Source organism: Bos indicus, chromosome 6 (assembly GCF_029378745.1).
Source record: "Bos indicus isolate NIAB-ARS_2022 breed Sahiwal x Tharparkar chromosome 6, NIAB-ARS_B.indTharparkar_mat_pri_1.0, whole genome shotgun sequence".
NCBI classification, from domain to species: domain Eukaryota; kingdom Metazoa; phylum Chordata; class Mammalia; order Artiodactyla; family Bovidae; genus Bos; species Bos indicus.
In genome coordinates, this window is record NC_091765.1 from 86748035 (window position 1) to 86772687 (window position 24653).

Below are 24653 nucleotides of genomic sequence, written 5' to 3' on the forward strand. Positions count from 1 at the left end.
AACTGAGAAATTACTTTCTGTGATTTTAAAGATAAAAAGTAGCTTAGGTAATGTAAATATATTCACAAACCTAACAAAATAGTTGATGTATCTGAGAAGTAGATAAGAGTTGCTTGTTTTTCCTTACTGGTTGTATGAATTAAAAGAATTTTAATAGTTAAAGTAATTTAACACTACCAAAATAATTCAGGAAAGTCAAAAATCAGTATATAATCTCCGTTCACGATGAACACGTAACCACTGTCCGGATAGTAGGTGATCCAAAAAAATCATTTAAAATTCAACTAGAGTTCAAACCATGTGAACAATATTGTTTCAGGTAATAATCAAAGTTTTAAAAAATATTTTAAATATTGATTCTTCTAAAAACATTTGTTGTCTGCCATCACAAGTTAAAACATAGAAACAGTATAGAAAATTTAACACCACCCACATCAACAAATATAAACATGTGTTTTAAATTTTGCTTAGTCTCATGTCAAAGTTTTTAATTGAATGTAGTTGCTTTAGCTATGTATTCCAGAAAATGTTTTCTTTCATATATATTCTTTAAGCTAGTCACTTGTGAAGACAAACTGATCTTTTATATTTGCTTCAAAGGGAAGCTTTGAATAACAGTAAAATTAGGAATGAACATTTTTTAAAACTATAAAATAAAAACTTAGGGGGAAAGTAATAAAAATGTACTCTCTTAAGTGAAACAATATAGGGTAGCAATTAGGACCTTGACCTCTGGAGTCAGGACAGAATTTAAATCCCACTTTTACCACTGACTCTGTGTCTTTGCTCTATTTAACCTCTCTCTGTCTCAATTTCCTCATCTTGAATAATATATGATTGTTATATAACCATTTAAGTAGTTAAATCACATGCATTTAAGATAGCACGTGGCATATAGTAAATGTTTATTGTTACCATTAATCCATCAAAAATAAGTGAATTTACTCCCCATGAAAGAGTTCATTTTCTTCTTGGTTTTATCATAATGGTTCTTAAACCAGAATGCCTAGGGACCAACTGGTAAGTTTAATATGCAGATCCCTGTGCCCCACCTCCACAACTGCTTATTTAGCAATCCTGGGTGTGGACCCAGGAATCTGTATTTTTAAGAGACACCTCTGAGGATGCTTACCTAAAAGATCAGTAAAACATGTGAAACACTGCTCTGAGCACACAGCTTTTTAGGTTTTTCTTCACTTATAGGCATGTGAGTGAAATTAATTGCAAAAATGAAATATGGTGTGGTATTATGCATCATGAGACTATAAAAACCTCTAGGGTAGAGAATCTGTTGAAAGGAACAGACTTTCCCCTCAGAACAATAATATAGGCCTAATTGTTACCGAGTCCAAGCTCATACAACAGGATAGGCCAATAAATCAAGAGAGGAGTTGTTGAGGTAAGGAATAGTAACTTTATTTAACTTTATTTGGAAAGCTGTCACACCAAGAAGATGGTGTCCAAGGAAATACCTTAACCAAGTTAGAATATAGGCTTCTTGTTTACTAAAAAAGGAGGGGGTGTAGTTGGTTGTCACAAACTTCTTAGTGTGGGGAATCCTTTGCTTTTGCAACTATCCTCGTAGGTCAGATCACAAAGTTCCTACAAAGCTCCAGAAAGACAACTGTTCCCTGGAGAAGGAAATGGCAACCCACTCCAATATTCTTGGCTGGGAAATCCCTTGGACAGAGGAGCCTGGCGAGCTACAGTCCATGGGGTCGCAAAAGAGACACGACTGAGCGCACAAGCACATACATACAACAGCAAATGTTATTCTCTGTTCTGCAGATTTTAGCTCTATGTGAATGTGCTAAGTCGCTTAAGTTGTGTCTGACTCTTAGCAACCCTATGGACTATAGCTGGCCAGGCTCCAGGGATTTTCCAGGCAAGAATACTGGAGTGGATGACCATGCCCTCCTCCAGGGGATCTTCCTGACCCAGAAATTGAACCTGAATCTCTCAGTCCTCCTGCACTGGCAGGTGGGTTCTTTACCACTGGCACCATCTGGGAAGCCATTAACTGGGCCGGGCTGAGTATTCTAGGTATGAATGATTCAGAGGTCAATCGTAGATGTAAGCAGATAAACATCTGGAGATCTGTCTTGCTCTTTCCCTTGCAATATATGAATAGAAAAATGTTACATTTTTAAAGGTCAGAAACTTGAGAATGGGTTATCCTGTTTATTTCAGACCATAGGCAACATTCTTGTAGCAAAAGCAATAGACTGCTGTTGCTGCTGCTAAGTCACTTCAGTCTTGACCGACTCTGTGCAACCCCATAGACGGAAGCCCACCAGGCTCCCCCGTCCCTGAATAGACTACAAAGGCTAAAGTAAAAGAAACACACCAATATGGAGTCAGATTTTTTCTTCCCTAGAATATAATCACAACATTTTACATATGATGTCATTGGGCTCCTGGACTCCCTGAAGCTAGAAATCCTTGGACCTCATGGGAAACTTGAGAGGACTGTTCCTTTTACCTTTAAGCATTGCTTTATATGGCCCTTGTATGTATGTGTGTGTGTGTGTGTGTGTGTGTATATACTCAAAGTAGAAGACTGAACAAAATTTTATTAGCTCCTAGAATTCTTCATATTTATTAAGCAAGCTCTTTTAAACATACAGTACTTAGGTTTCTTGGGGGCTTCCCTGATGGCTCAGCTGGTAAAGAATCTGCCTGTAATGTGGGAGACCTGGGTTGGGAAGATCCCCTGGAGAAGGGAATGGCTACTCACTCCAGTATTCTGGCCTGGAGAATTCCATGGACTATATAGTCCATGGGGGTCACAAAGAGTCGGACACAGCCGAGCGACTTTCACTTTCACTTATGTTTCTAACATATCATGCTTGAACATACACAAAAAGAAACTGCAGCCAAATGAATGTTTATACCTTAAGTTTCATATTCAGTCCAAATTTCCTGAATCACTTCTATTCAAGGTCTCTGATGGCCACAGGATCAAATTTTGGTAGGATTTTAGAAAGAGGAAATGTTAATAAAAAGGAAAATTGTTAACTGAAAAAGGGGGTGGGGAAAGGAGGTAGGGACATGAGAACTATTTTTTAAAAGTAAATTTTGTGCACTGTGAAAAGGAAAAACTTCTTAGAAGATGTCAACTTTAGGAGTAGATACATTGGTGAAAGAGACATATAATACATTTAGAGCCATTAACTGCCCTATGGGACAGCCATTAACAGGATACACTGGCCCCTCAAAAGAAGCATGTACCTCTACTTACAGAGGGCAAGGAAGATCTGTGTAAAATCAGGAGGAAGAGTGGGTGTGGCAATATAAGGAACGTCAAACAAGTTAAACGCTTATCCAAAGGCTAGGGTGGGTGTGTGCTAAACTGCTTCAGTCTTCTCAGACTCCTTGCGACCCTATGGACCTCTGCTAGGCTCCTCTGTCCATGGGATTCCCCAGACAAGAATACTGAATTGGGTTGCCATGCCCTCCTCCAGGAGATCTTCCCAACCCAGGGATCGAACCTGTGCCTCTTGTATCTCCTGCATTGGCAGGTGGGTCTTTACCACTGGTGCCAGAAGCAAGGGTAGGAAGATAATATTGGTAAAGTAGGGGAGGGTTAGATCAGGAATTATCTTAAGGAGCTTAGATAATATTCCTTAGATAATACAGAGAAGGCAACCAAGGTTTTAAGAATCAGTTCAGTTCAGTCGCTCAGTCCTGTCTGACTCTTCGTGACCCCATGAATCGCAGCATGCCAGGCCTCCCTCTCCATCACTAACTCCCTGAGTTCACTCAGACTCATGCCCATCGAGTCGGTGATGCCATCCAGCCATCTCATCCTCTGTCGTCCCCTTCTTCTCCTGCCCCCAATCCCTCCCAGCATCAGAGTCTTTTCTAATGAGTCAACTCTTCCCATGAGGTGGCCAAAGTACTGGAGTTTCAGCTTTAGCATCATTCCTTCCAAAGAAATCCCAGGGCTGATCTTCAGAATGGACTGGTTGGATCTCCTTGCAGTCCAAGGGACTCTCAAGAGTCTTCCCCAACACCACAGTTTAAAAGCATTAATTCTGGGACTTCCCTGGTGGTCCAGCGGCTAAGACTTCATGCTGCCAGTGCGGGGGGCCTGGGTTCAATTCCTGGTCAAGGAACTAGATCCCACATGACACCACTAAGACCAAGTAGAGTCAAATAAAATAAATAAATAAATTAAAAAATAAATAAATAAAAGCATTAATTCTTCAGCGCTCAGCCTTCACAGTCCAACTCTCACATCCATACATGACCACAGGAAAAACCATAGCCTTGACTAGACGAACCTTTGTTGGCAAAGTAATGTCTCTCTCTGCTTTTCAGTATGCTATCTAGGTTGGTCATAACTTTCCTTCCAAGGAGTAAGCGTCTTTTAATTTCCTGGCTGCATTCACCATCTGCAGTGATTTTGGAGCCCCAAAAAATAAAGTCTGACGCTGTTTCCACTGTTTCCCCATCTATTTCCCATGAAGTGATGGGACTGGATGTTATGATCTTATTTTCCCGAATGTTGAGCTTAAAGCCAACTTTTTCACTCTCCACGTTCACTTTCATCAAGAGGCTTTTGAGTTCCTCTTCACTTTCTGCCATAAGGGTGGTGTCATCTGCATATCTGAGGTTATTGATATTTCTCCCAGCAATCTTGATTCCAGCTTGTGTTTCTTCCAGTCCAGCGTTTCTCATGATGTACTCTGCATAGAAGTTAAATAAGCAGGGTGATAATATACAGCCTTGAAGTTCTCCTTTTCCTATTGGGAACCAGTCTGTTGTTCCATGTCCAGTTCTAACTGTTGCTTCCTGACCTGCATACAGATTTCTCAAGAGGCAGGTCAGGTGGTCTGGAATTCCCATCTCTTTCAGAATTTTCCACAGTTTCTTGTGATCCACACAGTCAAAGGCTTTGTCATAGTCAATAAAGCAGAAATAGATGTTTTTCTGGAACTCTCTTGCTTTTTCCATGATCCAGTGGATGTTGGCAATTTGATCTCTGGTTCCTCTGCCTTTTCTAAAACCAGCTTGAACATCAGGAAGTTCACAGTTCACATATTGCTGAGCCTGGCTTGGAGAATTTTGAGCATTATTTTACTAGCATGTGATATGAGTGCAATTGTGCGGTAGTTTGAGCATTCTTTGGCATTGCCTTTCTTTGGGATTGGAATGAAAACTGACCTTTTCCAGTCCTGTGGCCACTGCTGAGTTTTCCATGTTTGCTGGCATATTGAGTGCAGCACTTTCACACCATCATCTTTCAGGATTTGGAATAGCTCAACTGGAATTCCATCACCTCCACTAGCTTTGTTCATAGTGATGTTTTCTAAGGCCCACTTAACTTCACATTCCAGGATGTCTGGCTTTAGGTCAGTGATCACACCATCATGATTATCTGGGTCGTGAAGATCTTTTTTGTACAGTTCTTCTGTGTATTCTTGGCACCTCTCCTTAATATCTTCTGCTTCTGTTAGGTCCATACCATTTCTGTCCTTTATCGAGCCCATCTTTGCATGAAATGTTCCCTTGGTATCTCTAATTTTTTTGAAGAGATCTGTAGTCTTTCCCATTCTGTTGTTTTCCTCTATTTCTTTGCATTGATCGCTAAGGAAGGCTTTCTTATCTCTTCTTGCTATTCTTTGGAACTCTGCGTTCAGATGCTTATATCTTTCCTTTTCTCCTTTGCTTTTCACTTCTTTCCTTTTCACAGCTATTTGTAAGGCCTCCCCAGACAGCCATTTTGCTTTTTTGCATTTCTTTTCCCCCATGTCCAAGGAGCAGTGGCTGCGCGGGCACAGGAGGGCCTAGAGGAGCTATCCCACGTTGAAGGTCAGGAAGGGTGGTGGTGAAGAGATACCCCTCATCCAAGGTAAGGAGCAGTGGCTGTGCTTTGCTGGAGCAGCCGTGAAGAGATACCCCACGCCCAAGGTAAGAGAAACCCAAGTAAGATGGTAGGTGTTGCAAGAGGGCATCAGAGAGCAGACACACTGAAACCATACTCACAGAAAACTAGTCAATCTAATCACACTAGGACCACAGCCTTGTCTAACTCAATGAAACTAAGCCGTGCCCATGGGGCCACCCAAGACGGGAAGGTCATGGTGGAGAGATCTAACAGAATGTGGTCCACTGGAGAAGGGAATGGCAAACCACTTCAGTATTCTTGCCTTGAGAACCCCATGAACAGTATGAAAAGGCAAAATGATAGGATACTGAAAGAGGAACTCCCCAGGTCAGTAGGGGCCCAATATGCTACTGGAGATCAGTGGAGAAATAACTCCAGAAAGAATGAAGGGATGGAGCCAAAGCAAAAACAATACCCAGCTATGGATATGACTGGTGATAGAAGCAAGGTCCGATGCTGTAAAGATAAATATTGCATACGAACCTGGAATGTCACATCCATGAATCAATGCAAATTGGAAGTGGTCAAACAAGAGATGGCAAGAGTGAATGTCGACATTCTAGGAATCAGCGAACTAAAATGGACTGGAATGGGTGAATTTAACTCAGATGACCATTATATCTACTACTGCGGGCAGGAATCCCTCAGAAGAAATGGAGTAGCCATCATGGTCAACAAAAGAGTCCGAAATGCAGTACTTGGATGCAATCTCAAAAACGACAGAATGATCTCTGTTCATTTCCAAGGGAAACCATTCAGTATCACAGTAATCCAAGTCTATGCCCCAACCAGTAACGCTAAAGAAGCTGAAGTTGAACGGTTCTATGAAGACCTACAAGACCTTTTAGAACTAATACCCAAAAAAGATGTCCTTTTCATTATAGGGGACTGGAATGCAAAAGTAGGAAGTCAAGAAACACCTGGAGGAACAGGCAAATTTGGCCTTGGAATATGGAATGAAGCAGGGCAAAGACTAATAGAGTTTTGCCTAGAGAACACACTGGTCATAGCAAACACCCTCTTCCAACAACACAAGAGAAGACTCTATACATGGACATCACCAGATGGTAAACACTGAAATCAGATTGATTATATTCTTTGCAGCCGAATTTGGAGAAGCTCTATACAGTCAACAAAAACAAGACCGGAGCTGACTATGGCTCAGATCATAAACTCCTTATTACCAAATTCAGACTGAAATTAAAGAAAGTAGGGAAAACCACTAGACCATTCAGGTATGACCTAAATCAAATCCCTTATGATTATACAGTGGAAGATAGAAATAGATGTAAGGGCCTAGATCTGATAGAGTGCCTGATGAACTGTGGAATGAAGTTTGTGACATTGTAGAGGAGACAGGGATCAAGACTATCCCCATGGAAAAGAAATGCAAAAAAGCAAAATGGCTGTCTGGGGAGGCCTTTTAAGAATCAGTCCAACATAATTAGATCAACATTCAGAAAAGGAAATTACTCATTCTAACTGCTGTACACCAATGGAGTTAGATTAAAAATAGGGGGATAAAAACCAGCTAGGAGTCCTTTGCAATAACACAGGCAAGAAGAGACGAAAATTTCAATTAAAGAGGACAGATTCAAGGAAAGATTTGAGAGAAATTTCTAAGGAAACTTGGAAAAAAAGAATGAAAATTGGAACAAAGTGTGGGAAAAGCCACAAAGCAAAGCAACAAAGGTCAGCAAAAGCAAGTAGCCACGTAGTTTCAGCAGTTCTATTAAGATATTGAATTCTAAATAGACACAAAATAATGATAAGCTCCTCTAGGGTGCCTCTCGAGTTCCACAGTATACTCAACATAATTTTGCTGTGAATAGATCATTAAAAAGATATAATTATCAATCTGTTAATAAAACAGTCATTCAACATTTTATTTTCTATTATAAAAGTAATATATTCATTATAAACTTCTTAAAAATGCAGAAAAGTAGAAAAATGGAAAAATACATCCATATTTCTACCACCCAAAGAAAAGGGCCATTGTTTGATCTTGATTAAATATATTGCTTGGGTTTTCCAAGTGGCACTGTGGTAAAGAATCTGCCTGCCAGTGCAGGAGATGCAGGTTTGATCCCTGGGTTGGGAAGATCCCTGGGTTGGGAAGATCCCCTGGAGGAGGAAATGGCAACCCACTCCTGTATTCTTGCCCCCAAAAATTCCATGGACAGAGGAGCTGGTGGGATATAGGCAATGGGGTCATGAATCAATGGGTTCAAGAGTTGGACATAAGTGAGTGACACACAAATATATTGTGTAAGAGAAATATATTTCTTTAGAGTCCATTGTACTCTTAATAAGAGTATTGCATTCAAAGTAGTGCTCATAAGAGGGGCAGGCAGTTGGTACAAGTGGGAAGACCTTGAAGTCACCTCCAAGACATAGGAAAGTTGCAACTACTTAAAGAGTAGTGACCTAGGAGAACAACCTTAAGATTAGCAGAGATTTCCCACAACTAAAGACATAAAGGAGCCACAGTGAGACAGGGAGGGTAGACATGCAGTATAGTCAGGACCCACATCCCCTGGGTCTGGTGACCCACAAACAAGAGGAATATTTTAATCACAGAGGTCTTTCCCCAAAGAGTGAGGAGTCTGAGGCTTGCACCAAGCTCCCCAGCCTGGTTGTCATGGATCAGGAAGATTAGCCCCCAGCATTTCTGGCTTTGAAAACCAGCAGGGCTTATGTTCAGTAGAGCCAGAGGCTTATAGCAAACAGACTGGACTCTTAAAGGGCATGTGCAATATCTCACATGTTCCAAGTCCCAGCACAGAGGCAATAGTCTGAAATGAACTGGATCAAACCTAGTTAGTGAGGCTCAAACCTTGGTGAGGCAGGAGGCAACTGGGACTTCCCTTTGAGATAAAGACACTGGCAGCAACCATTCGAGGAGCTTGTTCTACTGTGATAACACCAGTGCTGTTAAGTTCAACTTTGGAATCCTCCGTCTAGCTTATTAGCACCAGAGACCCAGCCCTGCCTTATAGCGGGCCACAGCAGCCACAGCACAAGACACAGCCTTGCAGCCGAATGGGCCGGGGGCCAGCAGGAGTCATTTACCACAAAAGAAGGGCACACACAGTCTACGTGGAGTGGGCACCATTAGAGCGCTCTGGTGACCAGAGGGGAGCATGTTGTTGGACTTCACAGGGTTTCTTTTACAGAACGCCACTTCTCTGAGATCAGGAAATGTAGGGAGCTCCCTGGTGTCCAGTGGTTAGGATTTGGCGCCTTCACTGTCACAGCCTGGATTCAACCCCTGATGGGGGAACCGAATTCCACAAGCTTTACTACAAAGCCAAAAAATAAATAAATAACAACATCAGGAAATTTAACAACCTACCTGACACATAGGAAATAAGCATAGGGAGTTGAGCAAAATGAGACAGAGGCATATGTTCCAAACAAAGAGGCATAACCTCAGAAAAAACTAAATGAAGTAGAGATAAACAACAAACCTAATAAAGTGTGTGTGTGTGTGTCTGTGTGTTAGTTGCTCGAACGTGTGCCCATGAACTGTAGCTTGCCAGGCTCCTCTGTCCATGGGATTCTCCAGAGAAGAATACTGGAGTGGGTTGCTATTTACTTCTCCAGGTGATCTTCCTGACCCAGGGATCAAACCCAGGTCTCCTGAATTAGCAGGCAGACTCTGCCGTCTGAACCACCAGGGAAGCCACCAACCTGATAAAGAGTTCAAGATAAGACCACAGAGATGCTCACCGAACTGGGGAGGAGGATAGATGAACACAGTGAGAATTTTAACAAAGAGAAAACATACAGAAGGCTCAAACAGAGCTGAAGAAGATAATAACTGAAATAAAAATATACTAGAAGGAATCAACAGTAGATCAGATGATATAGAGAAATGGATGAGTGATCTAGAGTAGTGTTACTCAAGCTGAACAGAAAAAAAGTGTTTTAAAAATGAGAATATTTTAAGAGACCTCTATGACAGCATCAAGCATACTTTTATAAGCATCCCAGAAGAAGAGAAAGGGGCAGAGAACTTACTTGAAGAAATAATAGCTGAAAACTACCCTAACCTGGGTAAGCAAACAGATATTCAGGTGCAGGAAATACAGAGTCCCAAACATGATAGACCCAAAGAGGTCCAAACAAAGGCACATTAAAATTAAAATCCCCGGAATTAAAGATGAAGAGAGAATCTTAAAAGCAGCAGGAGAAAAGCAACTAGGTACATACAAGGGGACTTTCATAAGGCTGTAAAGTTTTTCAACAAAAACTTTGCAAACCAGAAGGCACACACACACGCACACGCACACAAACCTACAACCAAGAATACTCTACCCAGAAAAGTTATCATTCAGACTTGAAGAACAGATAGAATTTAACAGACAAGCAATAGCTAACAGAGTTCACCACCACTGGGAAATAGATGGGGAAACAGTGGAAATAGCATCAGACTTTATTTTTGGGGGCTCCAAAATCACTGCAGATGGTGACTGCAGCCATGAAGTTAAAAGACTCTTACTCCTTGGAAGGAAAGTTATGACCAACCTAGACAGCATATTCAAAAGCAGAGACATTACTTTGCCAACAAAGGTCCGTCTAGTCAAGGCTATGGTTTTTCCTGTGGTCATGTATGGATGTGAGAGTTGGACTGTGAAGAAAGCTGAGCGCCAAAGAATTGATGCTTTTGAACTGTGGTGTTCAGTCCTGGGTGTTCTGGGTGTTCTTTGGAAGGAATGATGCTAAAGCTGAAACTCCAGGACTTTGGCCACCTCATGCGAAGAGTTGACTCATTGGAAAAGACTCTGATGCTGGGAGGGATTGGAGGCAGGAGGAGAAGGGGACGACAGAGGATGAGATGGCTGGATGGCATCACTGACTCGATGGACGCGAGTCTGGGTGAACTCAGGGAGTTGGTGATGGACAGGGAGGCCTGGCGTGCTGCAATTCATGGGGTCGCAAAGAGTCGGACACGACTGAGCGACTGAACTGAACTGAACTGAAACCAGCTTTAAAAGAAACCTTAAAGGGACTTCTCTAAGCCGAAAAGAAAAGGCTGCTACTACTACAAATATAAAAAGTATGAAAGAAAATTATCTCACATACATGTACTGAAAGTGTGAGAATGGAAAAGGTATTCCATTCAAATGGAAATTAAAAGACAGCTAGGGCAGCAACACCTATATCAGACAAAATAGACTTTAAAGCAAAGACTGCAGAGAAGGACATTCAGTATGATAAAGGAATCAATCCAACAAGATATAACAATTATAAATATATATGCACCCAACATAGGAGCACCTAGATATATAATGCAAATATCAACATATAAAGTGAAAAACTGACAATAATACAATAATACTAGGGGGAATTTAACACCCATTAGGGGGAATTTTCGGAGAAGGCAATGGCACCCCACTCCAATACTCTTGCCTGGAAAATCCCATGGACGGAGGAACCTATTAGGCTCCAGTCCACGGGGTCGATAAGAGTCGAACACGACTGAGCAACTTCGCTTTCATCTTTCACTTTCATGCATTGGAGAAGGAAATGGCAACCCACTCCAGTGTTCTTGCCTGGAGAATCCCAGGGACGGGGAAGCCTGGTGGGCTGCCATCTATGGGGTCGCACAGAGTCGGACAGGACTGAAGCGACTTAGCAGCAGCAGCAGCACCAGGGGGAATTTTACATCAATTGACAGAACATCCAGACAGAAAATCAATAAGGAAACAATGGCCTTAAAATGACACATTGGTACAGATAAACTTAATAGCTATTTATAGAAGATTCCTTATGAAAACAGCAGAATATACATTCTTTTCAAGTACATACGGGATAGATCACGTGCTAAGCTACAAAACAAGTCTCAGTAAATTTAAGAAGACTGAAATTTGAAAAAGAATATCATCCCTTCCCAAGTGATATCTTTTTTCCAATCACAGTTCTAAAAAGCTTAGCCTAAAAGAACATCTATGACATTGATCTTATAAAATTTTTAATATATTTTGTGTCATCCTTAAGATCACCAAAGGGTTTCAGAAAACTGAACATGAATAACTAAAAACAAAATGCAAATAAAATTGAAAAACACCTTTTGCTTTATTTCACAGCAAAATTAATAGAACTTGATTCTTACAGTGGCTTGGATTTTAAAACAGTATAGGAAGTTGTTCATTTCATAAAGGAACATCAAGATTAGCCTCATTTTATAACCTGAGCGTCCCTAAATGTTCCAGCTAACTCAGCCCTTTATGTCTCTGAACCTTATGTAGAGCTGTGATTATAATATTGAACCAAAAGCTAAAAACATAAGAAACTAGGAACCTGAATATCATCCACCTTTAAAGAAAATCCCTATAAACAGCCTTGCCTGTGAATTTTAAAGGACTCATATGTCAGCTGATTTTCTATAATCATTGTATATAGAATGTACCTGGTGAACTCTTTTAGCTAATTCATTGTAATTGATGACATAAAGCATAAATAGAACTGTTTTAAAAGTAAAGAGGCACAAAAGACTCAATATACCGCAAGGTTCCATAGCATGTCAACGTTTCTAACACCGTAGGTAACGTGGCTAACTGGAAAGGAGAAAGCTGGTAATTCAGACTAGATAACATTTTATAGTTTGTTAACTTGGTGACTCCTTTGGCTACAACTGGCCTTTCTCAAAAGTCTGATCTCTTTTCTTCTACCTACAATGGGATCGGTATATATTCTTGTTAAATTCTTTACTGAAAAACTGCAAAATATCTTTGTGAAGGAACCTGACAAGAATATGATACTTATAAATTTCTGCATGCAAAAACATGGTAAGAGAGCCAGTTAGGGACCACTTTGTTATACAGAAGAAATGAGCACAACATTGTAAATCAACTATATTTCAACTAAAAAAAAAAAGGCAATTAAACACGGGTAATAAAATCATATATCTGGAATGTTATAGTTTTTCTCTTCAAGGCATTATAGTTTATAATTCCTAAAAGGCAATTTTATTTTTTACCAAGACTCCACCCTCAGACTGAAAAGGAAAGGCCCAGCAAAATTCCAAAATGCTACAAAATAGGATGAAGACGCTTTCCCCCATTTTGTTTTTATTACTGCAGGTTGTAGGCTGTTTTAATAAAACAATAATACATAGTTAATAATAACAATTATTTCACCCTATACCAGAACAGGAATCCAGGTTCACAGGACAAATAATTTAAGTAGGCAGTAGCACTGGAATCAACAGGTCAGGAAAATGCCAGAAACTGAAAAACTACTAACTTCTTGAAGTTAGCTTCTTATAAATACCTCCTTTTAAAATGTTTTGTTCAAAAGATTTGGTGATAGTATTAGAAGTCTCACGATAATTTCTTGTAATTTCAAGATGATTTTCAGAGAATAACAATAATAAAAAGGTTTACTTTCCCTTTCAGAGAGGGATAACGACAGAGGGAAAGGCAGACCAGAGAAAGAAGGAAAATCAGGTGGACAAAACGTTACACAACAGTGATTTTTAATTACGAGTCAACATGGATTCTATGCCAGCATTTTGCAGCCGGAACACAAAGCTAAACAGCTGGGAAATACTCGGGCACGTTCAAGGAATCTAGCGTAAGGAATAACAATAGTAACTGGAAATTGTCTTATTCAAAAAGGAAATGTTTATTTATGGGAATTACTGGATCAGTAATCGTTGATTCAAATATTCAAGATAAAGCAACAGTGGCCAATTACTAGCGAGACACGGGCGATATGAAAGTGAAAACTGTCGACCTGTAATAGATGCTTGTCATATAAATTCTAAGCTGTTTGGTTTAAAACGCATTCATGCGCACCCGAAACACCGGAAAACCAGGGAGTTAAAGCAAATACAAGATTTTTATACAGGGCACATGACAGCGAACAATAGAGGTGGGGGAAGGTGGACACCCACCTCTGGTTTCTCACATAAAAAGCTCATAAATCAAAACCTTGAATGAACGGTTCAAGTTATAGTGTGTGTAAGGCAATAAGAGGGTGGGGGGAGCGGGTAGGTTCCTATTTAAAATTAGCTTTCGCCTCTTTTTCAACCCAGATCTTTGTGCCTCCTTGCTACTGATAAAGTTGGGCGGTTACACACACAAGCGCCGCCAGCTATTTCGCCGGGTCTCCCATCGTTCAAGCACCGGGGGTACACACACCTGACCGCTTAGGAGGGCCGTGCCGGGGGCGGGTAAGGACCGGGCTCCCGGCGCCGTCTCCACCCCCGGGTCGGGAGGGAGCTCAGCGCCGCGGGAGCCGGGCGGAAGGTGGGCACTGGGAAGAGGAGGAGGTCGCCCCCTAGGGGAGCCGCGCCGCAGGCCCGGGGCCGGAGCGGGAGGGGCGGGCGGGAGGAGGCGGCCGGTAGGGAGACCGCGCCGTCGGGCGGGGCCGGCCCTCCAGCTGGCTCGGACCCCGGCGTGGCGGGCCGTAGACGAAGTGGCAGGGCCCGGACGCTGGGCCGTAACCCAGGAGAAAGAGGGCAGCGGCGCGGACGGGACGGGGCGGCGGCTGCCCGCCGTGACCCTCTGCTCCCCCGCCCAGGTCTGGGCGCGAGTCGGAGGCGGCGGCGAACGAAGGAGCCAGCATGGCTGAGACCTCGCCGCCGCCCACCGCCGGCGCGGAAAGTTGTAGCGAGGAGCCGGCGAGGGGTGGGAAGCAGCGGCCGGAGGAGCCGCGCCGCGCTCCAGCCGGGGGCGCGGACCGGGAGGACGAGGCGGGGCCGCCGCTGGCCTCCCCCGCGGGGCAATCGGAGCCCGGCTCTCCGGTGGCCGCCCCCTTCTTCCTGCTCTACCCGGGAGATGGAGGCGCCGGCTTCGTAGCGCGCCCGCCGCCGCAGCAGCAGCGCTCCTGGAGGACGCCGCCGTCGCCGGGCTCCCCGCTGCCCTTCCTGCTGCTGAACTACCCGAGCGGGGGCGGCGGCGGCGGCGGCAAACACCGTGAGTGGCGGCGGGGAAGGGAGATGCCGGCAGGGAAGGGGGGCCTCGGCCAGAAGGGTCAGTCAGGCTGCGCGGAGCTCCGCCTCCCGCAGGGTCCCCGGAGCGGAGCGGGGCGCCGGGCCAGCGGGGAGGCAGGGGCGCTGGGGGCTGCTCTCCGGAAGCTCGCGTCCGGGGGTGCAGGGGTGGCGGGGGTGAGGGGGACGGCCGCGGTCCGGGCGCCGGACTGTTTACCTCCGAGTCTCCCCAGGCCTCAGGCTCCCGCCCGGCCTCCCCACCACTCCCCTCCCGGGCCGGGCGTTCGTCCTTGCCAGCCTCCCACGTGCTCGCGGATCGCAGCCCCGGGTTTCGGGTGGGAGTCGTCCCGGGAAGAGTCGAGGAGGGGGCGGCGCCCGGAGCCTGGGCCGCCGGGCAGGTCAGCCGGGTACGGGCTCCCAGCGCCGCGGCCGCCGAGTAGGTGTGGCTGCTGCGCTGCTGCCGCCGCCCGCGTGGCCTCGGTTGGACCACTGAATTTTTTACGAGCGTTCAGTCTACACCCGTAAATATCACAGATCCGTCCTCCCACAGTGGGAAGAGAAATCAGGAACTGTGCGCCGGGGTGATGAGAAGGGAAAGTGTGGCTTGGGGAGGGCACCTCTTGGGATGATCTCGTTTGACAGGAAGAGGCCTCCACCTTTTTAAGAACACTGTCACCGGAGCCCTCTGAATGCAGAGGACCCACTTTGTGCTGGATCGGTCCAAAAATGTCTGGCGCTCCTTGCTAGTGAGAGCGGTCCTAGAGTAGGCAGTGTGTACACAAGACTTGCGGCAGTGTGAAGTCTGGTTTAAGACGACAGGATCTTAAGAGTGTGAAAATGTGACTGAGGATACAAGACCTGAAATAATTGCCGAAAACTTGTCTTGTATGAGTTCTGAAAAGGGAGACTTGCCTAAGGCGAAGAGAGAATCAGTCTATCTCTGTCTCAGGTCTGTCTCATAGCTAGAAATTTCTTTTTTAGCGCCAAAGCAAACCCTTTAACTGTTCTGCACTGCCAAGAAACCCTGACATTGCCCTTTCTCCCTCTGATCCGTCCCCTAGAAAAAGATTAACATTAGTTGAATATTTTCTGTGTGCCTGTGCTGCGATGATCGTAGTTAACCCTCACATCGCTATAATTCAGTATGCCGCTTTTTCAGGTGAGGAAGCTGAAAATCAGTGTGTTTAAGTGATTTGTCCTAAGTAACAGTGTGAGAGAAGGAATGAAGTTGACCAGATTCTGCCTACCGAGCCCAACGCTCTTTGAGCGAAGAGCAGACGTGATTGGATGGTTCTTCTCCAAATTAGGGTCCATTGGGTTCTCCTGGAGGGAGTCCTTTGTTAGCTTCTCTGTTTTACTTACCTAGAATGGGGGCCAACACTAACCATTGACTAAGAGTTTTAGTAAAATCTTCCTTTGGGTGTTGCAGTAATCCACTAATCTCCAAAAGGGAGTGTCTAATATTGTCAGAAATGAGTCTTTTTATAAGTAGAGGAGGTGAAGGTAAGAATATTCTCAACACTAGTTTTCATTTTCTAAGGAATCTGCTTTCTGATTTGTTCTTTAAGCACTGCCTTCTTCTTCCTAAAACTGTATTTTTGTATACCGCTTATTAACCAGTCATTGTAGAATGAAGAAGATCCTCCCCTCAGTTCTTTATAACTCTGTGTAACAGTTGTGGTAGAAGGTGTAATGTAGAAAAAAATTTTCAATTATTGGCCAGTATCTGTTATGGGCATTACCTGAATTTCATTGATTTATTTGATTCCTTCCTCTTATAAGGGCTGACTTTTTTTTTTTTTTTTTTTTAAGTATTTTCAGAAAATTGGGGCCTTAGCTTGATCAAGATCAGCAGTGAGAATTTAAAGCTTAAATTTTGTAACTGTGATTCCTTGGTCTCTACCTTACGATAGTAGATATGTGGCATGATTTGTCCACACATAAAGTTCTCCTGTCCTTTAATTTCTGAAATAGTTTATACGTGTGTAAATACCCAGAAAAATTATTGGGGAAATATGTGTCCCACTTAACACTTTTTATAGACCAGTCACTGAGGGACAGTTTATATTGTAAAAGATCACTGATAACTTACATTATTCAACTATAAAATTGTCTTCAAGTGTTCTTATTTTGTACTGTTTTTATTTTTATCTGTTATTTTAATATATACTTTAGAATACACAAACTTGGAAAAAGGAATACCCTAGATATTAATAAAAATACTTCCTTGTTGCTACTCTGTAGAGTCAGTGCAGTATTGCTTTGTGTAATGTACCTGGGGTCTTCTGATTCCTTATTTGAGCAACCTCAGACCAACTGTTTTTAGAAGACTTCTCACTTCAGTTACCAGGGCAGTACTTAGACTCAACCTCAACAAGTAATGAATATTTGCCTCTTCAACACCAAATTTTTAACTCTTGCTAATGTATTTGCCAGAAGTGTATACATATACAGTAATTTTGACAGGGTGTCTATTAAGGTATTATTATCTCCATTTTAGAAATCTTGACGGTACTCAGAAATTTAAAAAATTAACCTTTACGTTTGAGTTTAGGAGCTTTGTTGTAAATGACACCGATGAAGAATAGCAAAAATGTGTGCAGAGGAAGTAGCCTAAACTGTGTAGGAATCATGATATATAAGGTTTCAATGTAAAATCTTGCAGGATATACGGTCTATAAAAGAACTCAATGAGCTTAAATGCAATATGAAACTTTTCTGATGTGCCAATCTGACTCTGTGTGCTAGTAATCTGCTAAATTTTTATGCTTCTAGCTTTTAAGTCTCAAAATTCTACCATGCCTTTTTTTTTTAATAAAAATTACAAGTAATGCATGCATCTGTTCTTACTCTTTAAATGTTTTATAGTGCAAAAGTACACTGAGCACAAAAAAAATAAAAAAGTACATTGAGCACGAAGTGAACTTTCCTCTTTGTGGGCCCTCAAGCCCTCCTGTCCCCCGGCTTCTTCCATCAACACCATAGTTTATTATCAGAGAATACCACCTTTGAGTTTGGTGAGTTTTCTTGCAGAACTTTTGCATGCATTCACACAACTGTGTGTGTTCATATTGCATGGGGCGTTCTCCCCCTTGGCGTATGACTGTTCATTCCAATTTTTCATCAGCTCTCTGAGAAGGAGCTTCTTGCATGCCACAGCCCAATACTTTTGAAACCAAGTCCCCCTAAAACACAATTCTTATGCCGAGTTTTTGGTTAAACCCTCTATTGAAGACTTCATTCTCTTTCTTGTCCCACAACTGTTCCCCTCAGGATTAAAGAGTATCAAAGAAAGGGGGGGATTGAAACCAACAGGACCCTGTGGGGCCTTTCCAGGAACAAAAGTCGTTCTGTGTCCCCCATTTCTTACTTGTAAAAAAAAGAAAAAGACTTTAGACTCAGGCTTTTCCTGAGTGCCAAAGAGTAGCCTCAAGCCAAGGACAGGTTAATGAAGAGGACTGTAGAGTCACAGGATTCCTAGTTTCTCCTGAAGGGATATAGATAACAATCTGACATACACCTTTGAATTGTTCTGTAGAAACTAAGACCCCCACCCAGGTGGAAGATGTCCACCACACGTAGATCTCAAGCATTGTAGACCCCAGACTGGTTGGAACCAGAAAGTTGAGATTCCTGAAACATAAGCATGTTATCAGCCAATCAGAAGAAGGTTCTTGAGCTGATCACGCATCCTGTGACCATCTCCTCTTGCTCAAAGCCATCCAGGAGTTCAGGTCTTGTCAGCATGAGCTGCCCATTTTGCTTGCTTGGCATCCTGCAAATAAACCCATACCTTGTTTCAAACACCTATGATCAGAGTTTGGCTTTCTGTGCCAAGGGCACACCAATAACACTTTTAATGCCTTCCTTTTCCATCTTAACTTTTGAGATGTCTTATGGGTGGACAGAATGGACAAGAGATGGCTTCTCCTTCCTTAGTCGGAAGGAAAAGGCACTCCTGCCATCTGCATGGTTATCAGCTTCTACTGACAGCTCTTTTCCTCTTTCAGCTCCCAGATCCACCACAGACATTTGTGTTTAAGGCAGTGTCATGCAAATAGCCCACATCTCTGCCATTTACTCTCTCGAGTACAGCAGTGTACAAAAAAAGTCACACTTTCATAGAAGCAGCTTTCTGTATTTGTGTATGCTGTTTTGAGATGGGAGGAGGGCTAGGAAAGGAATAGAAAGAAGGGAGAAAAAGCCTTGGGGAGGACTGGCAGCGTTACTATGACTACCCACTTCAAAGTTGAGTATACGTAACAGTGAATGCCTTGGTTGAGCCCTGCAAAGTGCAGAGGACGAGGCTTCTAGAAGCATTCAGCTGTTTCTCACAGATGCACTTTAAGAGTCCATGATTTAGGGAAGGAACTTTCTCATTTACGTATAAAACCATGAATGTGTATTTAAGGGGAGAAAGTCAATTTTATGTTCCCAGTTTCGTACACACATTTACTGTATAAAGATATATATATATTATATATATGTGTGTGTGTGTGTGCATATATACATTATTTGTATATGTATGTATTCACTGACTTTAGTTTATTCAACATGGGTATTTCTATTATTATGTCTCTCTCCTTTTTTCATTGTTTAACAGTACTATAGAAAACATTATACCTGGTTAGGAGTTGAATACACATTAATCAGTTCATCTGCTGTTTGCTTTTTAAACTTTGAAAAGACAGAAGTACTTTTTCTGGTTTTGCAAATATAGAGGCCTCTGCCCCAAATGCAGAGGTATGAAGGGAAGGGTCCAGCCATCAGAATGGAAAAGTTTTGCACATTCACCTCATTAGTAGGTTTCTGCTTGATTTGTGACTTTTAAAAAGACAGCCTTTTGTTATAATCAATGTAAAAGCAGTGCCTTTCTTTACAGCCTTGTGATTCACAAATCTATAACCATCAGCTCTTTTCCAACTGTGTTCAGAATGCAAGGAGCCACTTTCTGATTCATTAAATGCCATTTTGTCAAATGGCAGCTATAAGGACTCGTAAGAAAAGGGGGAAAACCTCAGAAATGCAGCATCTTCAGTGTATAATTGTTTGTAGCTTGGTGACTACCAGAGACCTGTAGTTTAATTCTTGACCTTGCTCAGTTGCTGAGTCCTGTCTGATTCTTTGCGACTCCATGGACTGTAGCCTGCCAGCCTCTTCTATCCATGGGATTTTCCAGGTAAGAATACTGGAGTGGGTTGCCATGCCCTTTTCCAGTTTAGTCTTTAAGAGTATCTATTACTAAATCGTAATCTATTATTAAATCTATTATGTAATCTATTACTAAAATTATTACTATTTAGTAATAAATTACCCTAAATTACTAAATCGTAGTATCTATTACTAATAAATAAATACTAATTTATTTATTAGTAAATAAATTACTAAATAGATGCGTCCTTTCTACACACAGTTGAAATGCCCTGGGATCCTGAGCATTTCAGGCAGTGGGTTGTGCCCCAGTTCCTGCCTCATGACTAAATTAGCTGTCTGCCTCTTGCCTTGCTGATGTAACTTTCATCACCACTGCTGCCTGGACTGTCACAGTTGTCTCCCCAGCCATCTTCTCCCCTTCTTTTCTGCCTGCTTTCTTTTCTTTTACCTACTCTTCTGGCCTGGCATTATCAAAAACTCCTGTTAGGCTCTTAATAGACAAAGCAACAGTTTCAGAATATTAGATGTAATCTCTGAGCCTTTGACTTTGTTTTGGCTGCTTTGCTAGTGATAATCGTGGGTTCATTCATTCAGAGTTTTCTTATTTCTTAGTTCTGATCTTAGCTTCATTTTAGATACTATAGGATCCTAAAAGGCTGTTCATTAGACGACAAAAATTTTACTGTAGTTCTATAACCCAGACAATTATGAATAAAGAACGTAACTAGCAAGATAGTTGTGGTACTTAGTGACTACCATTTCTGTGAATAGAATATTTTTATGTGCTAGGCAGGCAGGCAAAAACTTCACATGTATCAGTAGTTACCAGTTTAGGGGGTTATATTTATGAGGTATTTCTTAGAATTTCCATCAGATAGAAGAGCCAATACACAAAACCACTCACTTAAAAATGAAAGCTGAAAATAAAAAATGGGGAGGAGGAGTAGTGCATATAGAATTCATACAGGGAAATAGATGGGTGCAACAGATGTTTGTCATCGGAGTATTTGACTCAATCTCTTAAGTGCCTGATCGAAACTATTACGTAAAATAAATTCTGATAGTAACCTTGGATTTAGAAGATTATATTCTGGAGATACTGATTTTTTGGTTTTAGGGAGTCTTATCTCAAACATCAGCACACATCAGATTCACCTGGAGGTCTTGTTAACAGAGATTTCTGACCCTGTCCCTAGAAGTATGTGTGTTTTGTTTTGTTTTCTGCTTTTACTGAGGTGTAATTGACATTTTTAATTTTAAATGGAAGCCCACTCCAGTGTTCTTGCCTGGAGAATCCCAGGAACGGGGAAGCCTGGTGGGCTGCCGTCTATGGGGTCGCACAGAGTCGGACACGACTGAAGCGACTTAGCAGCATAGTTGATTAACAATGTTGTGTTAGTTTCTGGTATACAGCAGAGTGATTCAGTTATACGTATACATGTATCTGTTGTTTTTCAAATTCTTTTCCCATTTAGATGATTACAGAATATTGAGCAGAGTTCCCTGTGCTGCACAGTAGGTCCTTGTTGATTATCTGCTATAAATATGGCAGTGTATACATGTCAATCCCAAACCCCCAATCTAACCCTCTCCCCACCCATCCTCCCTTGGTACCTATTATTGACATATTATGTTAGTTTCAGGTACACAACTTGATAATTCAATATTTGTATATGTTGCTTTTTTTAAAAAACTGAAGGATAGAGAATGAATTCACATTCCTGAATAGTCTGAGTATCCAAAGCTCATGAGTTAATCACAGTATGCTCCCTCACCAAGGCCTTAAAGAAACCAGTTTGGAGAGAGGGCAGTAAAAAAAGTTGCTGGGTAGGAGAGACAGCAGAGGAAAGACAACAAAGAAAGCAGCTTTTCAGACTGAAAGAATAGTATTGGCCGAACATGTTCACCAGAATGTATTTTGTCTCACATCTTTTTCCCTTTGTGACTTTTTAAAATTTATTTATTTTTAATTGGAGGATAATTGCTTTACGATATTGTGTTGGTTTCTGCCATACATCAACATGAATCAGCCATAGGTATACACATGGCCCCTCCTGCTTCAACCTCCCTCCCACCTTCAGAAGCTAAGAGAACATATGTTTCTAGTGTAGGTCATAGGTAGTAAAAAGTCTAGGTGGATGATGATAAGAGTTTAGCCTTATTAACTGGATGAAATGATAACTCCTTGTCAGCTAATATTTTTGAAAATTCCTGAAATAATTAAACAAGTTGCATAAAAGACATGCTGCTTCTCTGTCATTGCACAGGCAACTGGTAGCCATCATAAATAAAAGTAGAATCCCATTTTAATGAACTTTGCAGAATATCACAGCTGTCACATTTCTATACAAATGTTATTAACATTATAATCTCTTCTACAGTGCAAAGTAGCTCAAATATGAGCTTTTAAATTTATTCTGGGAATAATTTAATAGTATACCAAAGCATTAAAGAATTGATTTGAAATTATGTGAAAAGAAATGCTTTTAGATTTACAAAAGCAGTGGTACTTGAGAGGATACGTATCAATATGGTCATGCCCTCTACTGTAGCTATTTGAATAACTGTGCAAAGTTAATTCATAGTCTTCCTAAAACATAACAGATCAGGAATCAGGCGCTGCTGGGCCAAGATCATACTCTTTGCAAAGAACATCTTAAGTGTGTGGTTCTAGACTTGCTGTATACGGAGTGGACATGAAACTCTGCATGTGTCGGGTGAGTGGCGTGAACGGTGGGGCAGAGGTGGGAAGTTTTGAAACCTCACAATCCATAAGGAAAGGAGAGATTGGCAGACTGACAAGTGGCACATAGGAAGCAGAATAAATTAATTGGTTCAGCGTGTTGCCTTTTAAAATGAGGTTCCTGTCTCTAACCATACAGTCTTTTTAGGGACTCTCCACAGACATTTATCTGCTTCCTCTGCCTTTTTTTTATGAACTTAGGAGATACAGTCACCAGATGTGAAGGCTTGGTAAAACTCTGACCCCTCTCCTCTTCCTTCCTCAAGGCTCAAGAGTTACCCCACCATACCCTTTGCTCAGATCACCTTTTTACTTTCCTCTACCTTAGTCCCTTGAACATTGATCCTTACTGACTCTTATTTCATGTGATGATAGGTTTTTGTTTATATTAGAGTATAATTGCTTTACAGTGTTGTGTTAGTTTCAGCTGTACAACAGCGTGAATCAGCTATGTATATACATATATCCCCTTCCTCTTTTTTTTCCCAGAACTCTCAAAGGCAGAATCACTTGTGAAATGATGATAATGGCTGCCATGTACTGACTGTCTGCTTTGTGCAAAGTGCCATGCTGAGCATTTTACTTACGTTATTTCATCTAACTCTGAAGTAGTTAATAGGAGTATCCCCATTTTGTCAGTGAAGAAACGGGCGCCGAAACAAATACTTTGCCAAGGTTACTCAGCTTCTAAGTGGTGGACTAGGATTCACTGTGGGCATTCTGACTTGAGTCCATGTGCTCTCAGCCTCCTTCACTGTCTCCCATAACTGGAATCACATTCCAAACTGGAGGCTCCTCCTTAGGCAGCAGTGGCCCTCAAGTTTCTTGTTCTGCCCAGCAAAGCCCTATTTGCTTAAAAAAAAAAAATGAATGTGAAATTCACAAGATAACAGTGTGATAGAAAAAACAGTTATATATGTAAGTAACACTGAATTAGCCACATGTGTCACAGGGACTTCGGAAGTCCTTAAACGCCCATAATTTTCTGTTTCTTGTCTTTGCCTTTGTTCTTTCTTCATATCCATAGTGACTAGCACATAATACCTTATACATTGTATGGCGTCATCGACTCAATGGACATGAGTTTGAGCAAACTCCAGGAGATAGTGAAGGACAGGGAAGCCTGGCATGCTACAGTCCCCGTGGTCACAGAGTCGGCACAACTGAACGACTGAACAACAACAATACTTGTTAAATGATTGAATTTGTTATGTATAAATGAATAAAGCCTGTGTTAGAATGAAGTGTCTTTTGGGGCATAAATATAGCTTGATTTTCTAGAACTTGGGGTTTTCATGACTGAAGTGAAACAGGAGGGTGGAAATACACCATTGCAAAAATATAGAGTACTTTAAAGTTTCATATCTATACCAACAAGTATCTACTGAGAGTCTGGTATTGGGAAGGTACTGTTTTAAGCAAGTGTGTAGTGGTTTGCAAAACAGGCCAAGTTCTTACAGAGCCTGTGGTCTTGAAGCTAGTTATTTATTTCCTTTTTAATATTTGAATGAATTGAGATAGGATAAATTTCTCAAGATGGGCTACCAAGCAGTTGGTAGCTTTACATCTGTAAATTATTACCTCCTGCCACTTAGCCATGAAGCCCACTTTAGTTATTAAGGCAGGAGTTATTTTTGTCTTGTGTTGGTTAATTTTAACAAGAAAAATGTGCATTATAATATTACTCCTGGTGGTGTTTGGCAGTCAGAGTCTGGCCGTCATGACTCAGCTTCTCAGGTTACTCATTGTATATAATATCATTCTTGGCTAATATCTAACCAAGTAGTACTGAGCTTGCCAAATGTATAAACCTAAACTTGCAGCAATCTCAACATCAGCAGTAGATATAACGGAGCTTTGTCTGTGAGAGGGAAGGAAGTGGAGGGAGGATGGGAGCATGTGACAAAGTCATGATCATTCAA

General features: G+C 41.9%; 1 protein-coding gene across 18 annotated transcripts in view; it reads left to right on the forward strand.

The window, feature by feature from the left end:
• The first annotated feature begins 13378 nt into the window (after nucleotides 1–13378).
• Nucleotides 13379–24653, forward strand: part of RUFY3 (RUN and FYVE domain containing 3) — a 92632-nt gene continuing 81357 nt past the window's right edge. For 8 of the 18 annotated variants that reach the window (XM_070790904.1, XM_070790905.1, XM_070790907.1 and 5 more), the window contains exon 1: nucleotides 14271–14820. In XM_070790904.1, the coding sequence (XP_070647005.1) occupies nucleotides 14469–14820 (352 nt within the window). In that variant the 5' untranslated portion in view covers nucleotides 14271–14468. Of the gene's footprint in view, nucleotides 13475–14268; nucleotides 14821–24653 lie in introns of those variants that run through there. The other 10 variants (XM_070790908.1, XM_070790910.1, XM_070790912.1 and 7 more) reach the window with 6 other exon arrangements.